Raw genomic sequence first — 18,549 nt, 5'->3', positions numbered from 1 at the left:
GTTGTGTTTAGTGTTTGTTCATTTTGTGCATTTTAAGTTTAACAGGTCTCTCATCACATTTTTGTAAGATCCATTTAAAAGGTTTCTCACAGACACCCTTTGACATTAAAAACCCTGGTAAGGCTTCACCGTGCTGTGCTGATGCAGTAGCTTGGTTAATATGAACATTGTATTTTATTGATGTATTATGTTTCATCATTTGGAGAACATCAAAAGTGATCATGAAGCCTTTCCACACTTAAATCAGGATAGACAATATTTTTCGCATGAGGGTTAGTGTTAGAAGAGGTCAGGTCAAAGGTTAAGGCGTGTTGACAGTGGGCTGAGTTGTATGGATAAAGGTGGGTGAACTTAATCTAGCTGTAGGGATTGAGCAGTACAGAATGAGGAGACGTAATCCAGAATGCAGATCCGTAATGTGGGACTTGTAGATCTAGGAATGGAGCGCCAGGTTTGTGTATGAGGTGCCAATTAAAGAGCACCTCATGCAGTGAAGCCCATGTCTCTGAGCGGTGAGGTCTCAGCAGTGTGGGTTCTGAGAATAAAGAGAAAGCAGATACATAATTCTACATATTTAGGCTGCGAATGAAGCAAGGAAGAGGCTTAGGAAGATGGACTCTGAGCCCTATCAAAGAATTTACAAAACACTTCTGAGGAAATAAACAGTGTTATTTTATCCGTATAAAACTTTGTGTTAATCTGGCAAATCCTGACTGTGAGAAATTCAGTCTGTAAACTGAATTAGACCAATTTCACCTGTTAAATAAGACCCAAAGATAGAAAAAGCTTTTCCTCCTACAACATCACATGGCCTCAGCATGGACCTCACAGAAGACAAAGACAGGCGCATCAAGCACTGGACATCTACGACAAAAACACAAAAGAAACTTCAATGCTGTTGAACGCCGAACAGACAGTACTGAGGGGCAGTATTGACTGAGACAGTCTGACAACAAACTGGCCTTTAAGATTGGTCAACGCAGACAAGCCTGGCAACCCAGAGAAAACAGACAGACAGTCAGTTCTTCCAAGAGGCAAAGCAGAGCCACATCTGCCTCTACACACTACAACCTGTGCGACGATGTTAGATTTATTTATTTATTTTCCCAAATTAAAGCTCAAACTAAAAAAATTCCACCCACTTCAACTGACATTGCCATAAAGGCAGGAACATGTGACAGCCTGAGGGAAAGCCAGCAGAGCAACATATGAATCTGTAAGGTAATTCAAAACGCCTGCTCTTTTTGATTTTTATTTTACTGCTCTCTGCTGTTTGTCACCATTACCATTAAATGTAATCTCATCCTATCATATGCACTCTTGCTAAAAACAAGTCTAATACGAGAGTCCTGCAATAAATCCAACCTTCATGAGAGTTATAATACTAAGTATCTGCTGGAAATGTTTTTAGAGATGTGCTAATTCTAGGATGTCGTTTGTGATGCTGTTGAATTGCATTTCTAATATTTATTTCACCCACGTTGTTATGAATGGGACGGACAAAATATAAAAAAAAAAAATACATCCAACCGGTGCAATTCAAAAGCACCATAATTAGCAACTACCTCCTCCAAATGGCATCAGAGCTTAATTATAAGAGTTTCAGTTTTTCTGTGAGAGAGAATTAGTTTTAGTGTGCACCTGCTGAACTGGTAAGTGTATATAAATATAATATATATTCCCCATTGCTTTTTGCCGCTCTTACATAATAGTACCCTATACCCAGGAAACAAACTTTATTGATATTTTATGTTACTGCCTGTTTTGGTGAACATCCACTCGAGCTCACGACGCTGTGTACCATCCTCGTCCACATGATGGCGCTTGGGCATCAGCGGAAAACGGAACTGTGGCGACAAGGAGAAAGGAAAGGAAACCGGCCGCGTGTTTGGGAGGTAGAGCACCACACGCAGCATACACACACACACGCACACACACACGCACACAGACACACACATTCTCCGACTCTCTCCGTTCATCTCTCCTACTGCGCTGCTGCCGTGGACTGCATCCGAAACAAGGTCGGGAAAAGCAGTGCGGGAAGACGGTTGAAGAGAGGGGCTGTTACTCGTCGAGACCGCGCTAACCGGGCTCGCTCCAATCTCGTTACGCAAATTACCGGCAGAGCGGCGCGGCAGTGGGTCCGCTAATGGAGCGTGCGTGCCGCTGGCTCCCGCGCTCTGCCTCCTCCTCGCCTCCGCCTCCCGGATACACTTAATGGGTTATAGGCTGAGAGGGAGGCATCCACACCGGGGAAGCGCTATTACTCACGCAGACACACACAAACCCGGGCTGGAGAGCGCATAGACACGTTCAAGTGCAGAAAAAAATGATGACAAAAAAGCAGATTACAATCAACCTACATTTTTAATTTCATTCAGTCATAGTGATAAACAAATTTGCGTTGAATTTAGCTGGGATCACCAACCAGGCAAAGTGGGAAACTGCCCAAGGGCCCCAAGCGAGGGTCTTATTCTACATAATCTGGGTCTACATAATTTGATTAATCGAAAATTTGACTGCAATTTGCACCACTAAGGTATAATATCAATTATAACTCGTCCACCATCCTCCCTCTTGTGGCCCTGGTGTTGAGGAGGATTTAATTTGAAAAAGTTGTTAATATTTACATTTGAGAGGCTGGAACAAGTGAAATTTTGGTATTTTTCTTTATAAAAATGACTATGAATTATCAGGGTTTTTTGCTCAACTAATCACTTAATCTGCTAATTATTCCAGCCCCAGAGTACTGGGTTTCAGGTGCCTGGGGGAAATCATTAAACTGCCATTTATAGTGGTGGTCAGCCAGTTTTTAAACTAAGGCCCCACAGGAGGTTAATCCGCCCACGACTATACTATTTTTGAAACAAAAACAAAGACTTAATTCCAACATGTTTCATATCATAAACCAGGCAGCTGATGTTTCTCGAACAGTAACACCGACCCTCTTCAGGCCATCTTATGTGTAGTGGCTCATCATGAACAGGGCTTAAGTTATAAGTTTAGAAATACTGAGGTCATGTGGTCAAGTCCCCCAGTCGAAAAACAGACAGCAGTCCTAAAGGAGAGCCTCAAAATGTTTAATTTGGATTTTTCATTCACCTGTTCGACCATATTTTCTGTAAATCTTATTCCTCCACATGTGATTTTACTTGTGTAATGTAATTGTACTCACTTAATCCTGAATGTGCCTTATACATACCTTTACCAGGCCTCTGTAGCCCATAACACAAAAGAACTCACCGGCAAGCAAAACAGAAACAGTCAGACAAACACACAGCAGTGTACATGTATTATGGGGGTTAAATTTTCTTCCATATTGCATTAAAATCTCAGAGCAGACCCTTGTAGAGAGAATCTTATCTACTCCAGCTTGAGATATTGCATAACCTGTTTAATCCTATGAGGATAATGGAGAAGCAGAGGGTCTTAACAATTGTCTGGCCAACAAAGTGCAAAGGTTTAGTGTGTTGAACTTATCATTGCTCAGATGAATACCCTATGATGCAATGCCAAATAAAGCAATAAGAGGGGTGGATCCATTAGCTTTCTTTTTTAGCGAGTATTGAATTTTGACCGCCAAGAATGATGATAGAGTGATAATCTGCACTTGCAGGAGCATTACATCTGTCGCACATGTGTCTAACTGCAGTCTGCCCCTGATAGCTGGTCTGAATCAAGAGCTTAGGTAATACATTCATTTTGATGGTATTGATCCTTTCACTCAAATAGAGGAGCAGCAAGTCTGCAACATTTGATGTCCTGTTTCAGACCAGCTATCAGGGTCAGGAGCTTTGTACAAGATTTATAGTTAACTTATAGATTAGATTTATGTCTAATCTAGAGTCCCTGACATTTGAACTTTTTTGTGATTTTAAAATAGGGTTGAATTAAAGGAGATGTTTGTGGCAGTTATGTTAATTAGCACTAACCCACTTTTTTCACTTTATAGTTTCACTTTAAGTTTCACTTTATAGCCAAATATTTTGACAAATAAAAAAAATAAGTACAGAAGAAAATCATCTGCGTAAAGCAATACTTTACACTCTGGACCTCCCCAGCCAAATCCTGTAATAATAATATAGCTGGTGCTAATAGTTCATTTGCAACAGTGAACAGGAGTGGAGACAATGGATAACTTTGTCTAGTACCTTTTTGCAGATTAAAGGAAGATAAGAGATTATTGTTGATTCACACCACAGCTACTGAGGACAAAGGTATCATGCTAAGTTGAATCAGCTACACTGGCAGATTTCCTTCACATTTACATTTGTCACAGACTGAGGGGGTCATGTCCTCATTTGACATGAAAAACTTGTAACAGCAGCTGTTCCCGTGGGAGCCCGTTGTCTAGTGTTAGTAAATTAACAATAAGTCAGACTCTTTACAGTAAGCTTGTCATTTTATTAGTGTGCAGAGGTAGGGACTGAATTCAACATTGACCTCCTTTGTGGTTTGCATTGTTTTCATTATTATAAAGAGAGACAATCATGACTCATTTTAACATGTATCAAAGACATGGGAAGTTTCCATCATGTCTGTTTTCTTTCAACGACAAAAAGAAGGGTCTCTAGAAAGTTTTCATTCTCAGACAATGCACACTGGGAAATCTGATAATATGCTAATCATGTTTCTTTAGAAACCTGTGTTGAGTGAACTCTCATAATGTTAAGTTAAAAGACTTAAGTCATATAAATTCATGATTAGAAGTTCTGAAGTGGCCTAAAATAAAATCATTTTTTAAAAGCTTAATTAATTTGAAATTAATGAAACTAATATGTATGTTAAGTTAATGAGAAAAGATTTTAGTTTAGATTTTAGTTGATTCCACTAAATTCATGTGTGATATTTTACAGTGTACAGATTTAAATACAGAAGGCTGAAATTATAACTCCTTTATTTATTCATTTATTTATTTTGTTGGCTTAACAGTAAGCTAATTTAAATATATTCGATGCAAAAAAAATATCAGAATCATCTAATCCAATCCATCGGATTTTCAGTTGGAGACTCCATGGAGGTTGCTAAATCTCCCAAATAAATACAGAGACATGACCACAGAGTCATCAACAGTATCTCAAGTCATCTGAGTTTGACCAGTAAGTTGTTTTTCTACACTCATTACATCATGTTGTTTGTTTAAAGGGGAAGTCCTGGGTTTGAGGACACAGATTTGCACCATTTTGGTGTCACATGTTGTCCTGCTGGTGTGCTACACTGAGAGCTGCACATCAAAAGAATAATTTGTTTTAGTGAAGATTACCAGCATCCAATCATAACATTAAGTGGCTCACATGGCTCAGCTATAAAAATAATATGTTTTTAAGTGGCAGTTTAATCAGATTAAAAATTATACTAAATTTATGACAGGAGTTACTGCTTTAATATGATTTTATTATGACTTTGATTTTTGAAAACTTGCAGAGGGAGTGCTTAAGCTTTCTCTCTTTCAAACACACACACATAGATCCTCCCTCTTTGACACACAGTCATACCTCATTACTACCTTATAAAGTAAAATTGCAGGCCTGTGCTCCACCCGTTTGTTTGTGATATGAGCTGTTGCTGATGTTCTAGCTGCTGCTGCTTCGCCTTCAGCTGCCTTCGCTGAACTCAGACACCACTGCCTCACACTTTTCAGTAACATGCAGTTGTGATGACAAGTACTCGAGTTCCCACTCAAGATGCCTGTTCCTATAGTGCAGCAGCCCACCCCTCCCTCCCCACCACCGTCTCCTCCACTTCCTCCTCTCTCTCTCTTTTGAAGCCTTGTGGGATGATGATGACACCCGCCGTAATCGGTGGATGCTGAGCTTCTGACATGACACACAATCGAGAAACCCTTCCGAACTGATCCAGGTTTCATTGTTGCATTCAGGCACAGTGCGTCCTCTGACAAGTGGAAAGCCCTTTCACGGGAGAATAGAGGAAGTCAGCGAGGTGGGGTTTTGATTGACAGCTCTGTTGAGAAAGCAAAGCTGGCTCCTGTTCCTATCTGATCTCTGCTTAGCAATGGTGCACATTTGCTCTGCTGACCTGCTTTTTTCCCCCCTAAATGGATCTGAAATCAGCTAATCTTCAGCAGGGGGGGGTTACAATTAGTCCATTTGTATCTGTGTAGCTTTGCTTCCAAGGCAGATTTGGGATCAGGGGAATGTAGGTGGAGTGGGACAGGGACCAGGCTTCAGGCAGTAATGAAAAGTGACTTAGTACATTTACTGAAGTACTGCACTTAAATAATCATTTTGAGGCATTTGTACTTCACTTGTTTATTTCCATTTTGTGCTGCCCTATACTTCTACTCTACTACATTTCAGATTAAAATGATATACTTCTTCTCACATTTATTTGTTAACTATAGTTACTGGTTACTTTTCAAAATAATTACATGAAAAACCTATTAACATATATAATATATGATAAATTGTCAAAGATTAAGCTCCCTGACTGTATGTAAGGTAGTTAAAGTCAGCTCCACCTTGAGTAGCTGCAACATTAAAACGCTGGTTAAATGTTTACACATCAGTAAAAAATAATCCATTAATATCTTATATAATATGACACTGACATGAACCACTCTGCTGGGAGAGAGAGAAACTCACCAAGCAGGTTTTGCCACCCATGCTCACATTCTTCCCATTCTTGCTGAGCAACAATTTTTGAGCAGTGATTCATTTGCTAGTATCTGGAACAAAATGTGCCCATATACATCTCTTCCTGGGCACAGAGTATCACTCAGGCCACTTTATTAGCACCGCCCTCCTCTTCCCTACTTCCTTCATATTATTCTGATTTATATTCATGTGATGTGGACCTGTTTTAAACTTCTGTCATATTAACCACCAGATGTCTGGTAGATTTCCTTTTGTTGATGGCCACACAGTGGAAAACATGTTCCTATGGTTTCAGTTTGACCACAACTGTTTACCAAAGCTCAGATTTCAAACTGAGGACATCCACTCGAACACGTACTATACAAAGTGCTAATGGTGGGCTATTTCTGATGTGCAGGCCATGTTGGAGCAGACCCCTACCCCCACTCCACCCCCCTGTTTACCAGCAGCTATAGTTAGAGGAGTGGTGGGAAATCAACTATCCACCATCACTGTTGGAAACAGGCTGGTGCAACAGTTTGTTTTTTAGTGTAATCTGAAAAACTTGTCAGCACTGCAACTGGCTTAGACCAAAGTTAGCCAGAGGGGAAATAACCAGGCCGGTAATGTTTCTATGGGGACTCCTAGTGTGCATGAGATACTCAATAAAGAATGAACTTGTGCTTTTATGACATTTTCATCCCTGATTTTTTTTTTTTTTCCAATATAACCGTCTTAAAATTGGACAGTTTGGAACAAGGATATATTTTTTGGAGATGCTCATTGCTTCACTATTTCACTACTAATCCAGGAGACGTTAAATTATTGCTGTTTTCCATTCTTACTCCTACATGTGTTGAATATCAGTGGATCTCCTGGTATGTTTTCTTATTACTTATAGTTACTCAGATTGGAGGGATCTCTTCCAGGAGAGACAGCCAGTGGATGTTATGTGCACAAAACAGGCCAACACAGAAAAATTACAATGTGGAAAATCAAGATGGCTATGACATAGGTAGATTGTGACCATATATGAAGAATATGGATCTGGGAGGATGCTGAGAAACTTCCAGGTGCCACCAAACTGTTAAAACCTGACTAACAAAGCCTAACACTACCACACACGCCCTCAGATTTAACTGCTTGGAGACACTGGGTTGGGATTCCCTGGACTAAAATACTGTAACTGTAACTATATGTGAAGTTGTTACAACCAGCTCCACCATCAACAACAATAAATTACTGCTTAAGCACTGATGCGTCGCTGTTGAAAATCTTGTATAATATAAGGTATAGTGCTTAATTTTAAGGGATGGTTTTTCTGCAGCCCTAGTACTTTTACTTTTGAAGGGTTATTTAAAGTTAGTTTCCCCAGGAGGACTCTGAATACAGGTAATGGTAATATTTTTACATTAGAGCATTTATAGGCTACTTCTACCTGTGTAAGGGATTTAAATTGTCATCCCAGCACTGGGGGGTGATACACTGAAAGTCCATCTAGGAATAAAATCTATAACTATTAAAAGCTCGAGAGCTCGACCACGTGTTGCGCCTGTTTTCTCAATGTGAGGGAGACGAGAGTGGACTCGTCATTGGTCCAACTGTCGACTTGTCCCGCCTCGGAAACGCATACGGACGTCTGATTGGCTTCAGCGGGAGCTCCGAGCAGTGGGCCGATGGCTTGTTCAATGAATATTCATGACACCGGTCTGCTCGGTCAGGGCCTGGCTCACTGGAACAGAATGTGAGATGTGGTGATGTAATGTCAGTCACTTCTTTCACCGGAAGACAAATCATAGCACAGATTTACCGGACTGCGCATTGCAAGTTTAAGATGAGACAGTGTTGAGAGGTGAACTGACAGCTGCTGTGCGTAATTACGCGTGGCAGAGCACTGGACTTATTCAGCCTAAAATTGACAGTCGAGCTGGAGTATCTTCAGGGATCTCTACATTCTGCCGAAGTTAGGGTATATCCCAACTATCAATCTGGAGCCACTCCTCTTCTAGAAAATGTGCCGAACTCTCTCTGCTCTGCTGTGTGCTATTTCAGGTCATTTGGGTCCGGTTACAGCTGCAGTTGGAGAACCTGACAAACAGGTCTTGGGCCCGCCTTCAAAACACGAAACCCAATGCATATAAAGGCTGCACCCGTCCTCCCACAGATAAGAAAGAACACGAAGGGCGTAAGAAGTCATCAAAAGGGAAACTCAAGAACCGCGTCCAACTACCAGAGCATCTCGCCTGATTTATAGGACAGCCAATCCCTGCCGCAGCATTACAGACAAGCAGCCGCTTCTTTAAGCCGATCAGCCCAGAATTAAAGCAGGGCACTCACAGAGGAGAATAAACAAGACGAGCAACTCGAATCACTTCTATTCCTGAAGGAGGAAAAAAAAAAGAGAAAAAGTCTCGCCAAGATGATGATGCAGCTGCCAGAGACCCCCAACCAGAAAAACTCCCTCTTCAATGCCATGAACCGCTTTATCGGCGCCGTGAACAACATGGACCAGACCATCATGGTGCCGAGCCTACTGCGGGACGTCCCGCTGGACGAGGACAGGGAAATGGGCTCCCTGAAGTCAGACGTGGACGAGGGGGACATGTACAGCTACTACCAGCTGCTCAAGTCCATCCGCACGGACATCGAGTGGGGGGTCCGGTGCGCCGCAGCCGACGAGAGGCGCAAGGAGAGCATGAAGATCACCCGCGTCAACTCGTCCGCGTCCATCTCCTCCTCCGCATCCTCCTCCTCCTCCGCCTCCTCGTCCTCGGACGACGACGAGGAAGAAGACGAGGATCTGGAGAAACAGTTCCAGTTCCATCTGACCGGGCTGCAAGGGGTGCTGTCCAAGCTCACGCTGCAGGCCAACTCTCTCACCAAGCGCTACAAGCAGGAGATCGGCATCGGGGGATGGGGCCAGTAAGGCTGGAGCTCACAGAAACTGAAAGCCCAGATTTTCCTTTCTTGGACTGGCTGTACTGACTTTTCAATAGACCTTGTCGCTGCTGTTACTACTGATGACATTTATGGACAAACATTTGAATGGTAGAGAAAAATGGCAGCTTATTTCTTCGTATAGGCCTATATGGTGTTCTGTGGTATGGACTGTAGATGTGTTGATCTTGAAGAAAGCTTTTGTGTACTTAACACCAAACCCACATGTTTTGCACTCCAAAGTGTTGTACACATCATGCATTCAGTTCCTTTGATACACAGATGAAACATATTTAAATCTATATTTAATGTATAATTTATTACCTCACACTACACTGTATGGCTGAGAGCCACATGTTATTTCAAAGTTGGAGAAGAAGTGGACTGTATGAACTACAGGACTTTTCATTTGAACCGCTTCCTCCGTAGGAGGGGGGGAGATACTGGCAAAAGATTTAGCTTCCTCTCTGTGATGCTGATGATGTTAGTGTGTTCAGGTGTGTTTGTCTGTGTACGACCAGCGCTCCTTCAAAATCTAATATGTCCGTGTGTTTAAATTGTGCTTTGTGTGGAAGGAGGCAGACGCTTACTGCAGCCGCCAGTGATCTCCTATTGTCCCATATAGTCAATGAACTGGAATCAACTGATAATTCTCCTGCATAGAGAATAATGATGGTTTCCAATGAGATGTATTGTTGTTATTGTCATTTACATGCTATTATTAAGGTATTACTTGAGATGTCCATCTGTCAAAACAAGCAAATGCTTTTGTATGCACCTTCTGCACCTTTTTGTACCGATGATGGTTGTTTGTAAAATAAAACTTTTATATAATTCATCAGTTTGTTGTGTATGATTTTTTTCCCTGAAAATTGGAACAAACAGCACAAAAACTTAATTAGGTCTATTCAGTAGAGCAAAAATGTTTTTAAATCATAGGCTGCTGCTTGTCTTTACTCACCACTATGCAGGGTTACTGAAACTATTCTTTAGTATGTCAGACAAATGGCATTTTAATTATCTATGTTTCTCCATTTAAAGTCTTGAGATTTGTCACTCTGTCTATAAATATTCAGTTACATTGTTTCCTCAGGACTGGGAAAGTTTGATAATGGAGTGAACAGTCATTTCAAATCACGTCTATCGCTGACAAAAATCTGAGATGTGGGCAGCGATTCAGAGATCTGGAAAGGACCGGGTTATACTAAATAAACTTACAAAATGTCAGACAAAACATAAAGGCATCAAGACAGAAACGCTATTGTCTGCCTCTCTGCTTGAAAGTGTCTCCGGATCCATCCCCTCAGCTTTGAAAACAGGTGATGTAACCATTGCCGCGCAGAGACAGCATGTAAACACCTGCAAAGAGTCGAGTCACAACTGTTGCTCTCTTCCTGTCGACTGGATGCTATTAAAGGGTTTTATTCTTGTAAAGATTATGTTTGTTTCCCTCCAGACATTTTGTTTCAGAATGGGATTCTTTAATTTTTTTTTGTTGTTGTTGTTATTTGTTTTATTGGTTATTAGTGTTTGAACTACATCCTGTTGAAGGGAAGAGGCAGTTTATAACACTGTGGTACTGTCTGTTCAAAGTCTGGGTGGAAATGCAGCAAAACAATCACGTTGTGTTAATATTGTGGATGAATGTATTTGCAATCAGCAATAAGCCAATAATACTGGCATCTGTAATAATACACCTCAAAAAAAAATTTCCAAAAACACCATAATTTAAGTATAAAGCAGTTAAATGTGTAAAATGGGAGAGGCAGATTTAAAAATACCTGCAGTTGGAGGAATGTAGCCTGTCAGTTAACATTTAAGTTACACCTTGAACCACTCAAACTCTCAAACTAAAGGGCCTGAGGGAAAATAAAGGACTGCCTGGTAATATAACATCTTATAAGACCATTTTGAGTGTATCTGACATAATTTTTTGCTTTCATTTTTCTCAGTCTAATTGTGTGAAGTGAATATTTCCCAGACTACAGTGCAGTAGTTTTATTGCAAGTGCTAAAAACCTGAATGTAGTGATATTAATCAGCCCACACAGTAAATTTTACATATATGTATACGGTAGTCTGGGGATAAATATGGCAATTATAAGTGTGCACTGGAATCAGCTGAGTCTACTTTTTATTTTTACAGTTATGTGTATTTTTAACAAAGGGAGGCTGTGGTGTGCACACATGCATACATGTGTTGTTTTATGTAATATCTTGCCAAGCAGTTAAAAGAAATAACAGATTTCATTGTTGCCTGAGTAACTGACAGTGACAGCCTCAAAGGCCATCAAGGGAAACGGGTGCGGCTTGAGTTTCAGTGTCACAATAGGTCAATAGAGCACAACACACCCACTTGCCTCTCGGCCCATCTCTCTCTCTCTCTCTCTCTCACACACAACTCAGACACGCACACACATGGATTACAAATTAGATAAACAACAAGAAAGATGTGTCTTTTCAGTTGCATAAAAGGTGCCTTTTTTCAGTGAAAAGATGATAACAGATGCAATAGAAAGTCACTTTAATACATCAATCTCAGTGTAAGTGCCATAGTGGATACTTAATACCATAATAAATGGTTGATATTTGATGTAGCCTGATATTATACAGATGCACTGTGGAGTACAGCTGGATTATACATTAAATGTTAGATTTCTTCAGTTAATTGCCATTTGTTCAAAATATAGAATCCATCCTGTGAACATTTTTGGCAATTAATACTTAAAGTGACCAATAACTTTCAGAAATTACCTACATTAATCTAAATATTTTCCCCTTTCACACTAATGTGGTTTTATAAAGCCTGTCTGAAATCCAGGGGAAGAAAAAGTATTTCAAAGGAAGCAATACTGCTTTAACATCTTTATAATGACACACCTTGAAAATTCTTTCTTTTCTGTCACTTTTTTTAAAGGCAATGCAGCCACACATTTAGGGCAGAGGTAACATGCCTTGCTGCATTTTACTGTGAATGAGGCTGCTGGTCTCTGAAAAACATCCACTCAGATAAGCCTATCTTTAACCTTGAGGTGAATACCAGAGGCTATCGCTAACCTGCTTTTGGTTTTGCTATCCCATGTGGTTTACTAACCCAAACACTGCTGCTGTTTCATTCTGTCATGAGGCGTTGTGTTATAGGTCAAATAACTGATCCTCTGATAAAATAACAGTATTGATACCTCACTGTAAAACTACACCATTACAAGTACAACTCTTAAAACTAGGCACAAACTTACAAGTAGGTCTTATTGCAAAACTGTATTTCAAAATAAATAAATACTGTGTGGCTGATGATGCATTACCAAGTATGAAAAGTACTGTAATGTTACAGTAAGTGAAAAGAAAAACTAAGTTTAGCCAGCTTAAATACTGTTGTGCAGTTTATCTAACTATGCATCATACTGTATATTTTATTGTGAAATGTATAGTATAAAGTAACTCTGAATAAATGTCCTGGAGTTAAAGCTGTAATACTTTCCTCTGAATGTAGTGGAAGTAGAGCAATACAGCAGCAGAACACAGGAACACTCAAGAAAAGTACAAGTACCACAAAAAAGAAATGAAAATGATTGAATATATTTGCTTTCCACCACTGACTGATCTGTTGAAATCTGCTTAAACCTCTATAAATATGGTGTGATGAGGAATTTAGGGATTTTTTCATACACTGTAAAAATGTATTTGTTTATGTTAACGTGAAGAGCGGCAGAAATACACAGGGAGTTAAAACAAGTTACTTAGTAGAGCTTTAATATAAAAGTCAACCTAAAACCTCTGGCTCCTCCATGACAATTCGACTCAAACGGTCTATGGTGCTGTTTGTCCCTGCGTGCGCACCGTAGAAACAGGAAGTACAAGAAAAGCTACAGCAAAACAAAAACACATTGAAGCTAGATTATCCCAAAATTACTCTGAGCCAAAATGGACAATCAAAATACAAATTCTATGCGGAACGACTCACGATGCGTATATTTTAAAACACATTCAGAGGACTATCGATGCGTAAGTAGCCCAACGTCACTGTGATCCCAGTTTTAGCTTTGTTGCTAATTAGCTGGTTAGCTTCATAACGTTTCACTGTTATCTCACCTCAGGGCTTTTGTGGCATTGGTAATTATTTATTCTGCCTCACTGTTTATTGATTGATCGATCGAATGGGCAGTGATAAGAGGCCTGACATCTGCATTGCTAAACTATAACTGTATAACCGAATACTGTCATTTAACATGCTAACTAGCTGCATTAATTGGCCTGTTAAATATTAGATACCGTTGTATTTTTTACGGAGTTAGCTTACAATTAACGAAAACCGTAATGTTGAGCAGGCACTTTCCCGTCTTTTGATTCACTTATTGGTGTAAAAGGGTGCAAATCATCCTGGTTAAAACCTCGAAACCCTTGGAACCGCATTGTTTGTAAAACATTTATTTTGTTTATTTATGAAGCGGGAGTCAGTTTCATTGCTTGTTTTCTGCAAAGGCTACATTGGACCAGGTCTAGATAAAACAAACAAACAAAAAAGCTGTATTTAGACTTATCAGGTCTAGGCTAGATCACCATAAAGACTCTGGAGACAGTTTTTAAATTTGTCAAAATTATCTACAGTGGTTTAAAGTCTTTTTATTTAATCATCTATACTTATACACAATGAATCATAAAGGAAAACAAAGTTTGTGCACTCAAAAAAAGACATAAACTTAACTAAATAATTCAAAACCTGTCAATACTAAAGCTTATTAAATGATTAACTGCAAAACTCACTTAGCTTAAGATTGTTTCTGAAATTAAAGCTGCTTTTTAAGAGATTTCAGAAAGATTCAGTCATGCAATAAAATCACTAGTCTCTGGTAATATCTCAAGTTTAACATCAACTAATGATACCTCTAAAAGTAGCAGGAACATATAAAATGCGGAAAACTATGAATCTGTTTCCCCTCCCCTGGGTGGCTTTCCAACACACCTACCCCATGTAATCACACGATAAGCACCAATATCAGAATTGCTGATTGTGGTTTGAACTCTCTGCAGAATTTGCCTTCATATAGATTGTAAGCATAAGATAACTTCATTCAAAGTTCAAAGCATTGTTTTAGCCTATTAATAGCTTGTTAGCCAGAGTTAGTTAAACCACATTTGGATTCTTAGCATTACCAGCTTCAAGTCTTTTAGCTATTGTTATTTATACATGATGGAGCGATGTGCTCATTCTTTGTTTTACCAGCACTATTTTAGGTTTAAGTATCAGACATGCGGAATCAGTCTACATGATTTGGTCGGTATGAATGAAGATAGACACGGGGTTCTTTATCTTGAAATGATAAGAGTGAACTGATTTATCTGTTTTAGATGACTATGAAAATACAGGTGAAGACAATAACAGTACTGTACAATAACAACTGTACAATTTATTACAAGCGCCTGTACTAGAGCACTGGACACTTTTCTAGTGTCTACATCTTGACAGCACTTAAGTGGGGCACAATACTAAGTAAGTCATCTCACACAAAAGCATCTGTTAATGTGATGGTTTGCAAAGTTTTACTTGATTGCAGTGTAGTGTAATTTGTTCCTTTTACTGTGTCCACACCAACTAGAGAAATGTACACTGTACTGCAATACCAATCACTACTGACTGCAAAACCACATACCATGTGGTTGAATCAGCACCTCTTTGGCAAAGTGTCATGCACAAAAACTGAACAAAAGTTTCACAAAAGCAACTTTAAACTACATTTTATTATATCTACCAGTGGTTGAGTCCACATCTTGTGAATCTTTGGTAAAAGATTATTGATAAAACTTTCAGTACTTCCTTTATCTTCAGAATTACTTAGTTAGGAAATACCCTATTTGAATCAGTTGCACCTTGTTGCTGAATCGAGGATGACATATGCTTGGCAGATTAGAAACAAAATCAGTGCTGTCTCTGGTGCTGTGAACGTGTGAATGTGAGTAGGTGTATCTTTACGTGCCAGCAGCTTTAGGCTTCAGGTTATCATCTGTTCTCTTAGCCTAACTATGTCAGAGGAAGAATGTTGCAGTAATGCTACTTTGCCTAGAGCTCAAATGTCTCCTTTATTGACAAGCAATGGCTCATAATTGCAAGCAATCGATCAGAGCTTTGCACACTGTCTGATTGTCTCATTTGACCTAGTCAGCTATCCCAGTTTGAGTTTTGCATCAAGTTCCTACTGAAAATTGATAACAAAATATTCATACAATCATCCATTTTCTATATTCTTCTGTGCTGTTTAGGATTGTTTGAAAAAATCTTAATGCAAATTAATGTTCTTAAAGTGCAAACAAAAAAGGGATTGTGATTCATGATTCATGTTCATAAATCTGTTTTGACTTTCCAAGATCCAAATATCTTCTAATTGAATGTTAACTAGGTCTTCTGGTGTTATTAGGAATTTTAGATTTGGATAGTTCAGTACTGGTAAACTACTTAGTGAATGGGCCTTAATGAATTATGCATTGCAGATAGTTTTCAAAATTTCTGTTGATTTTACACTGTTTGCTTTTTTTTTATTTAAAGCTGATTTAAAGTTCATTGCTCATCCTTTTGGATGAGAATCAAAGGGCAGCTCATGCTAATACTGTATTTATTGCCCAAGACACCTAGGATACAGATGTTGGAGAATACCCCATTCCAAAAATGACACTGTAAAGTAAGATAATTCCTTTACCATTCCATTATCAAGATCACTCACGCACTATTTATGAAACATTTTTATAACAAAGACCAAAGAGTGGGAGTCTTTTTAACACCTCTGCACCTCCATGTTGGGGGCAGTCATTCAAATTTGATTAAAATAGTAATAAACTGATAAAAGGCCTCAGAGAAAAAAAATGTCTTAGTACCTCTTAGTAAATCAAATCTTTTCTGTATGAACAATGCAACCAAAAAAGGGAGTTAATGCATGCAGGAATCTTACGCTTCTGCAAAAACAAATTAGTACATGAATTTTCAAATCCACCTCCATACCTTTCATAAAATACTGTGATGTTTCTTGGGATGTTTTTTTGTTTTGGCAATAGATTGAAATCGAAAGTAACTGTTATGACTTTTCCAAGGGTATAGGTGTGCAGTGATGTTGCACAGCTGATAGTGCGTACGTGCCATGCTCTGTTTGGCATGCAAGACTTCTGTTGGCCCCTTCAGCTTACATGACTTAGCCCTACGTGTCTCATTCCTTTCATTCCTCCATTCTTTTACTTTTCTCTCTCGTTTCTATCTCTGTAACTCTCAGATCAGTTTCAGGTTGGATATGCCATTGCAATAATATGCAGTGTGTCAGGTTCTAGCCCTGTCAACAACATCTGCAGCCTGCCTGTATATCACTCTACTCAGCTGTCATGTACCAGCACTCTGTGTTTTATAATGTGTTAAAATGGGTCAAATGCATGTGGATGTGACATTCATAAACACCTTAGATGTCGTAGGTGTCACTACGTAGGAGATGTTTACATTCCTGGTTGCTTCAAGTGGTACACAAAGTCTGTTCTCTTATACTTCCCTTAACTGCACACATGTTTGTATGCACGTAGCAAATGGCAGTCTTGTCAACCCAGTAATTTCTGAGCTTATGATTACAATGGTGACAGTACAGTGGTTGTGTTGCACCTTTCAGCACATTTCTGCATTCCTTAAAAACATTTACACAGAGTAAGCAATGCATAAGTCAACTATGATATATTGTTTTTATTATTTATGGTAATGAGTTTTTCTGATTCACAGGAGGTGATTTTAATGGTAAAACGAGCCACGGGGACCTTCTCCTTAGCAGGATGGTAAATATTGCCTCTGCAGCAAAATGATGTCACTGACATGTAACATGTGGAAAGAGGTCTTTACACAGTTGTAATATGTGTGTGTGTGTGTGTGTGTGTTTGGAATGGAGGAAGAGTTTGACAGTAAATTAACCTGTGCAAACTAATGTGACACTTTACAGTATCTCTGTAATGAATACCAACTTTATAAAGCTTATAATATTCAGCTGTTGTTGAGACTGTATCGATTCAACTAATTGTAGAGTCTTGTATGTCAGAAAGTTTTGTCCAACAAAGTAAAAGCATTTTAATTCTTTACTCTTCATAAAATGTGATCGATGTAACTGCAGCAGTAGTTTTCAAAATTTGCACCTAAAGTGTTGTTATCTAGTGAAACTAAAGATTTATCTCAAAGGTTCTCAAACCAAGGCCCAGGGCTAAATACTACAGAATGATATATCAGTTTAATTGAACAATTATGGAGAAAAAAAACAATTACCAACAAGGAAAATTAGTGTGTTGTGAACCTAATGTCTTCTGGAAAAAGTGTATTTATAATTGCAAAGATGATCTTTCCCATTTCTTTTAGTACTCAGTTGTAATTTTGGAGGAGGAACCTCGTAGACATGTGACAAACTGCATGTCTGGAGAATATCAGGAGATAGTAGAGGAGTAAAGTTTACAATAAAGCCAGCAGGGATTAGTGTAGGAGATGTATTTGTGCAGTAAGACAGTACATCAGCATTAAATGTAATGTCGCCCCTTGAAACTTGCGCAAAACCACTAGCTCGAAGCATCTGATTGTTGTCTTTTTTCTCTCCCCACAGTCTTTTCATGCTGTTTGTGATCTGGCTGCTCCGCAGATATCACTCTTTGGCTCAGGTAAATTTGTACACTGCAATGTATAGTATGTTTTTACTCTTGTTTTCCATTTCTGTTTGCTTTGTTGCCGCTGGAAATACGTTCAATTAGCCATGGCAAATCTTGGCATAACTGAACCCAATTAAAATGCACAAATTAATAAATTGTGGAGATAAGTGACTCATGGTTGTTTTGTGATGATGACTGCCATCCTGTGCTTTTCCCCTTCTCCAGATGAGGGGTTTTGCATTATACTCAGGGTAAGAGTATACATTGAAAAATATTATATATACTATATAATACTATATAGTATTAGTTAATTTTATTGTTGGTTTAAGTGTGCACTCTGTGCCCTCTGAAGCCAGTTTTTGTTTTTGAAGCCA

General features: G+C 39.1%; 2 protein-coding genes across 2 annotated transcripts in view; both read left to right on the top strand.

Moving 5' to 3' along the window:
• Positions 1–8,355: 8,355 nt before the first annotated feature.
• Positions 8,356–10,368, top strand: mid1ip1a (MID1 interacting protein 1a). The gene has a single exon (XM_018702784.2). It carries the CDS (start codon positions 9,013–9,015, stop codon positions 9,517–9,519), a length of 507 nt encoding a protein of 168 aa, XP_018558300.1. The 5' UTR covers positions 8,356–9,012; the 3' UTR covers positions 9,520–10,368.
• Positions 10,369–13,365: 2,997 nt separating this feature from the next.
• Positions 13,366–18,549, top strand: part of si:dkey-100n23.5 (cyclic AMP receptor-like protein A) — a 45,109-nt gene continuing 39,925 nt past the window's right edge. The window contains exons 1-3 of the mRNA XM_018702659.2: positions 13,366–13,534; positions 17,274–17,326; positions 18,133–18,187. Coding sequence (XP_018558175.1) covers positions 13,454–13,534; positions 17,274–17,326; positions 18,133–18,187 — 189 coding nt within the window. The 5' untranslated portion in view covers positions 13,366–13,453. The remainder of the gene's footprint in view (positions 13,535–17,273; positions 17,327–18,132; positions 18,188–18,549) is intronic.

This window comes from Lates calcarifer, linkage group LG1 (assembly GCF_001640805.2).
Source record: "Lates calcarifer isolate ASB-BC8 linkage group LG1, TLL_Latcal_v3, whole genome shotgun sequence".
Classification (NCBI taxonomy): domain Eukaryota; kingdom Metazoa; phylum Chordata; class Actinopteri; family Centropomidae; genus Lates; species Lates calcarifer.
Note: the sequence above shows the minus strand (reverse complement) of the source record. Positions and strands in the feature narration are given on the sequence as shown.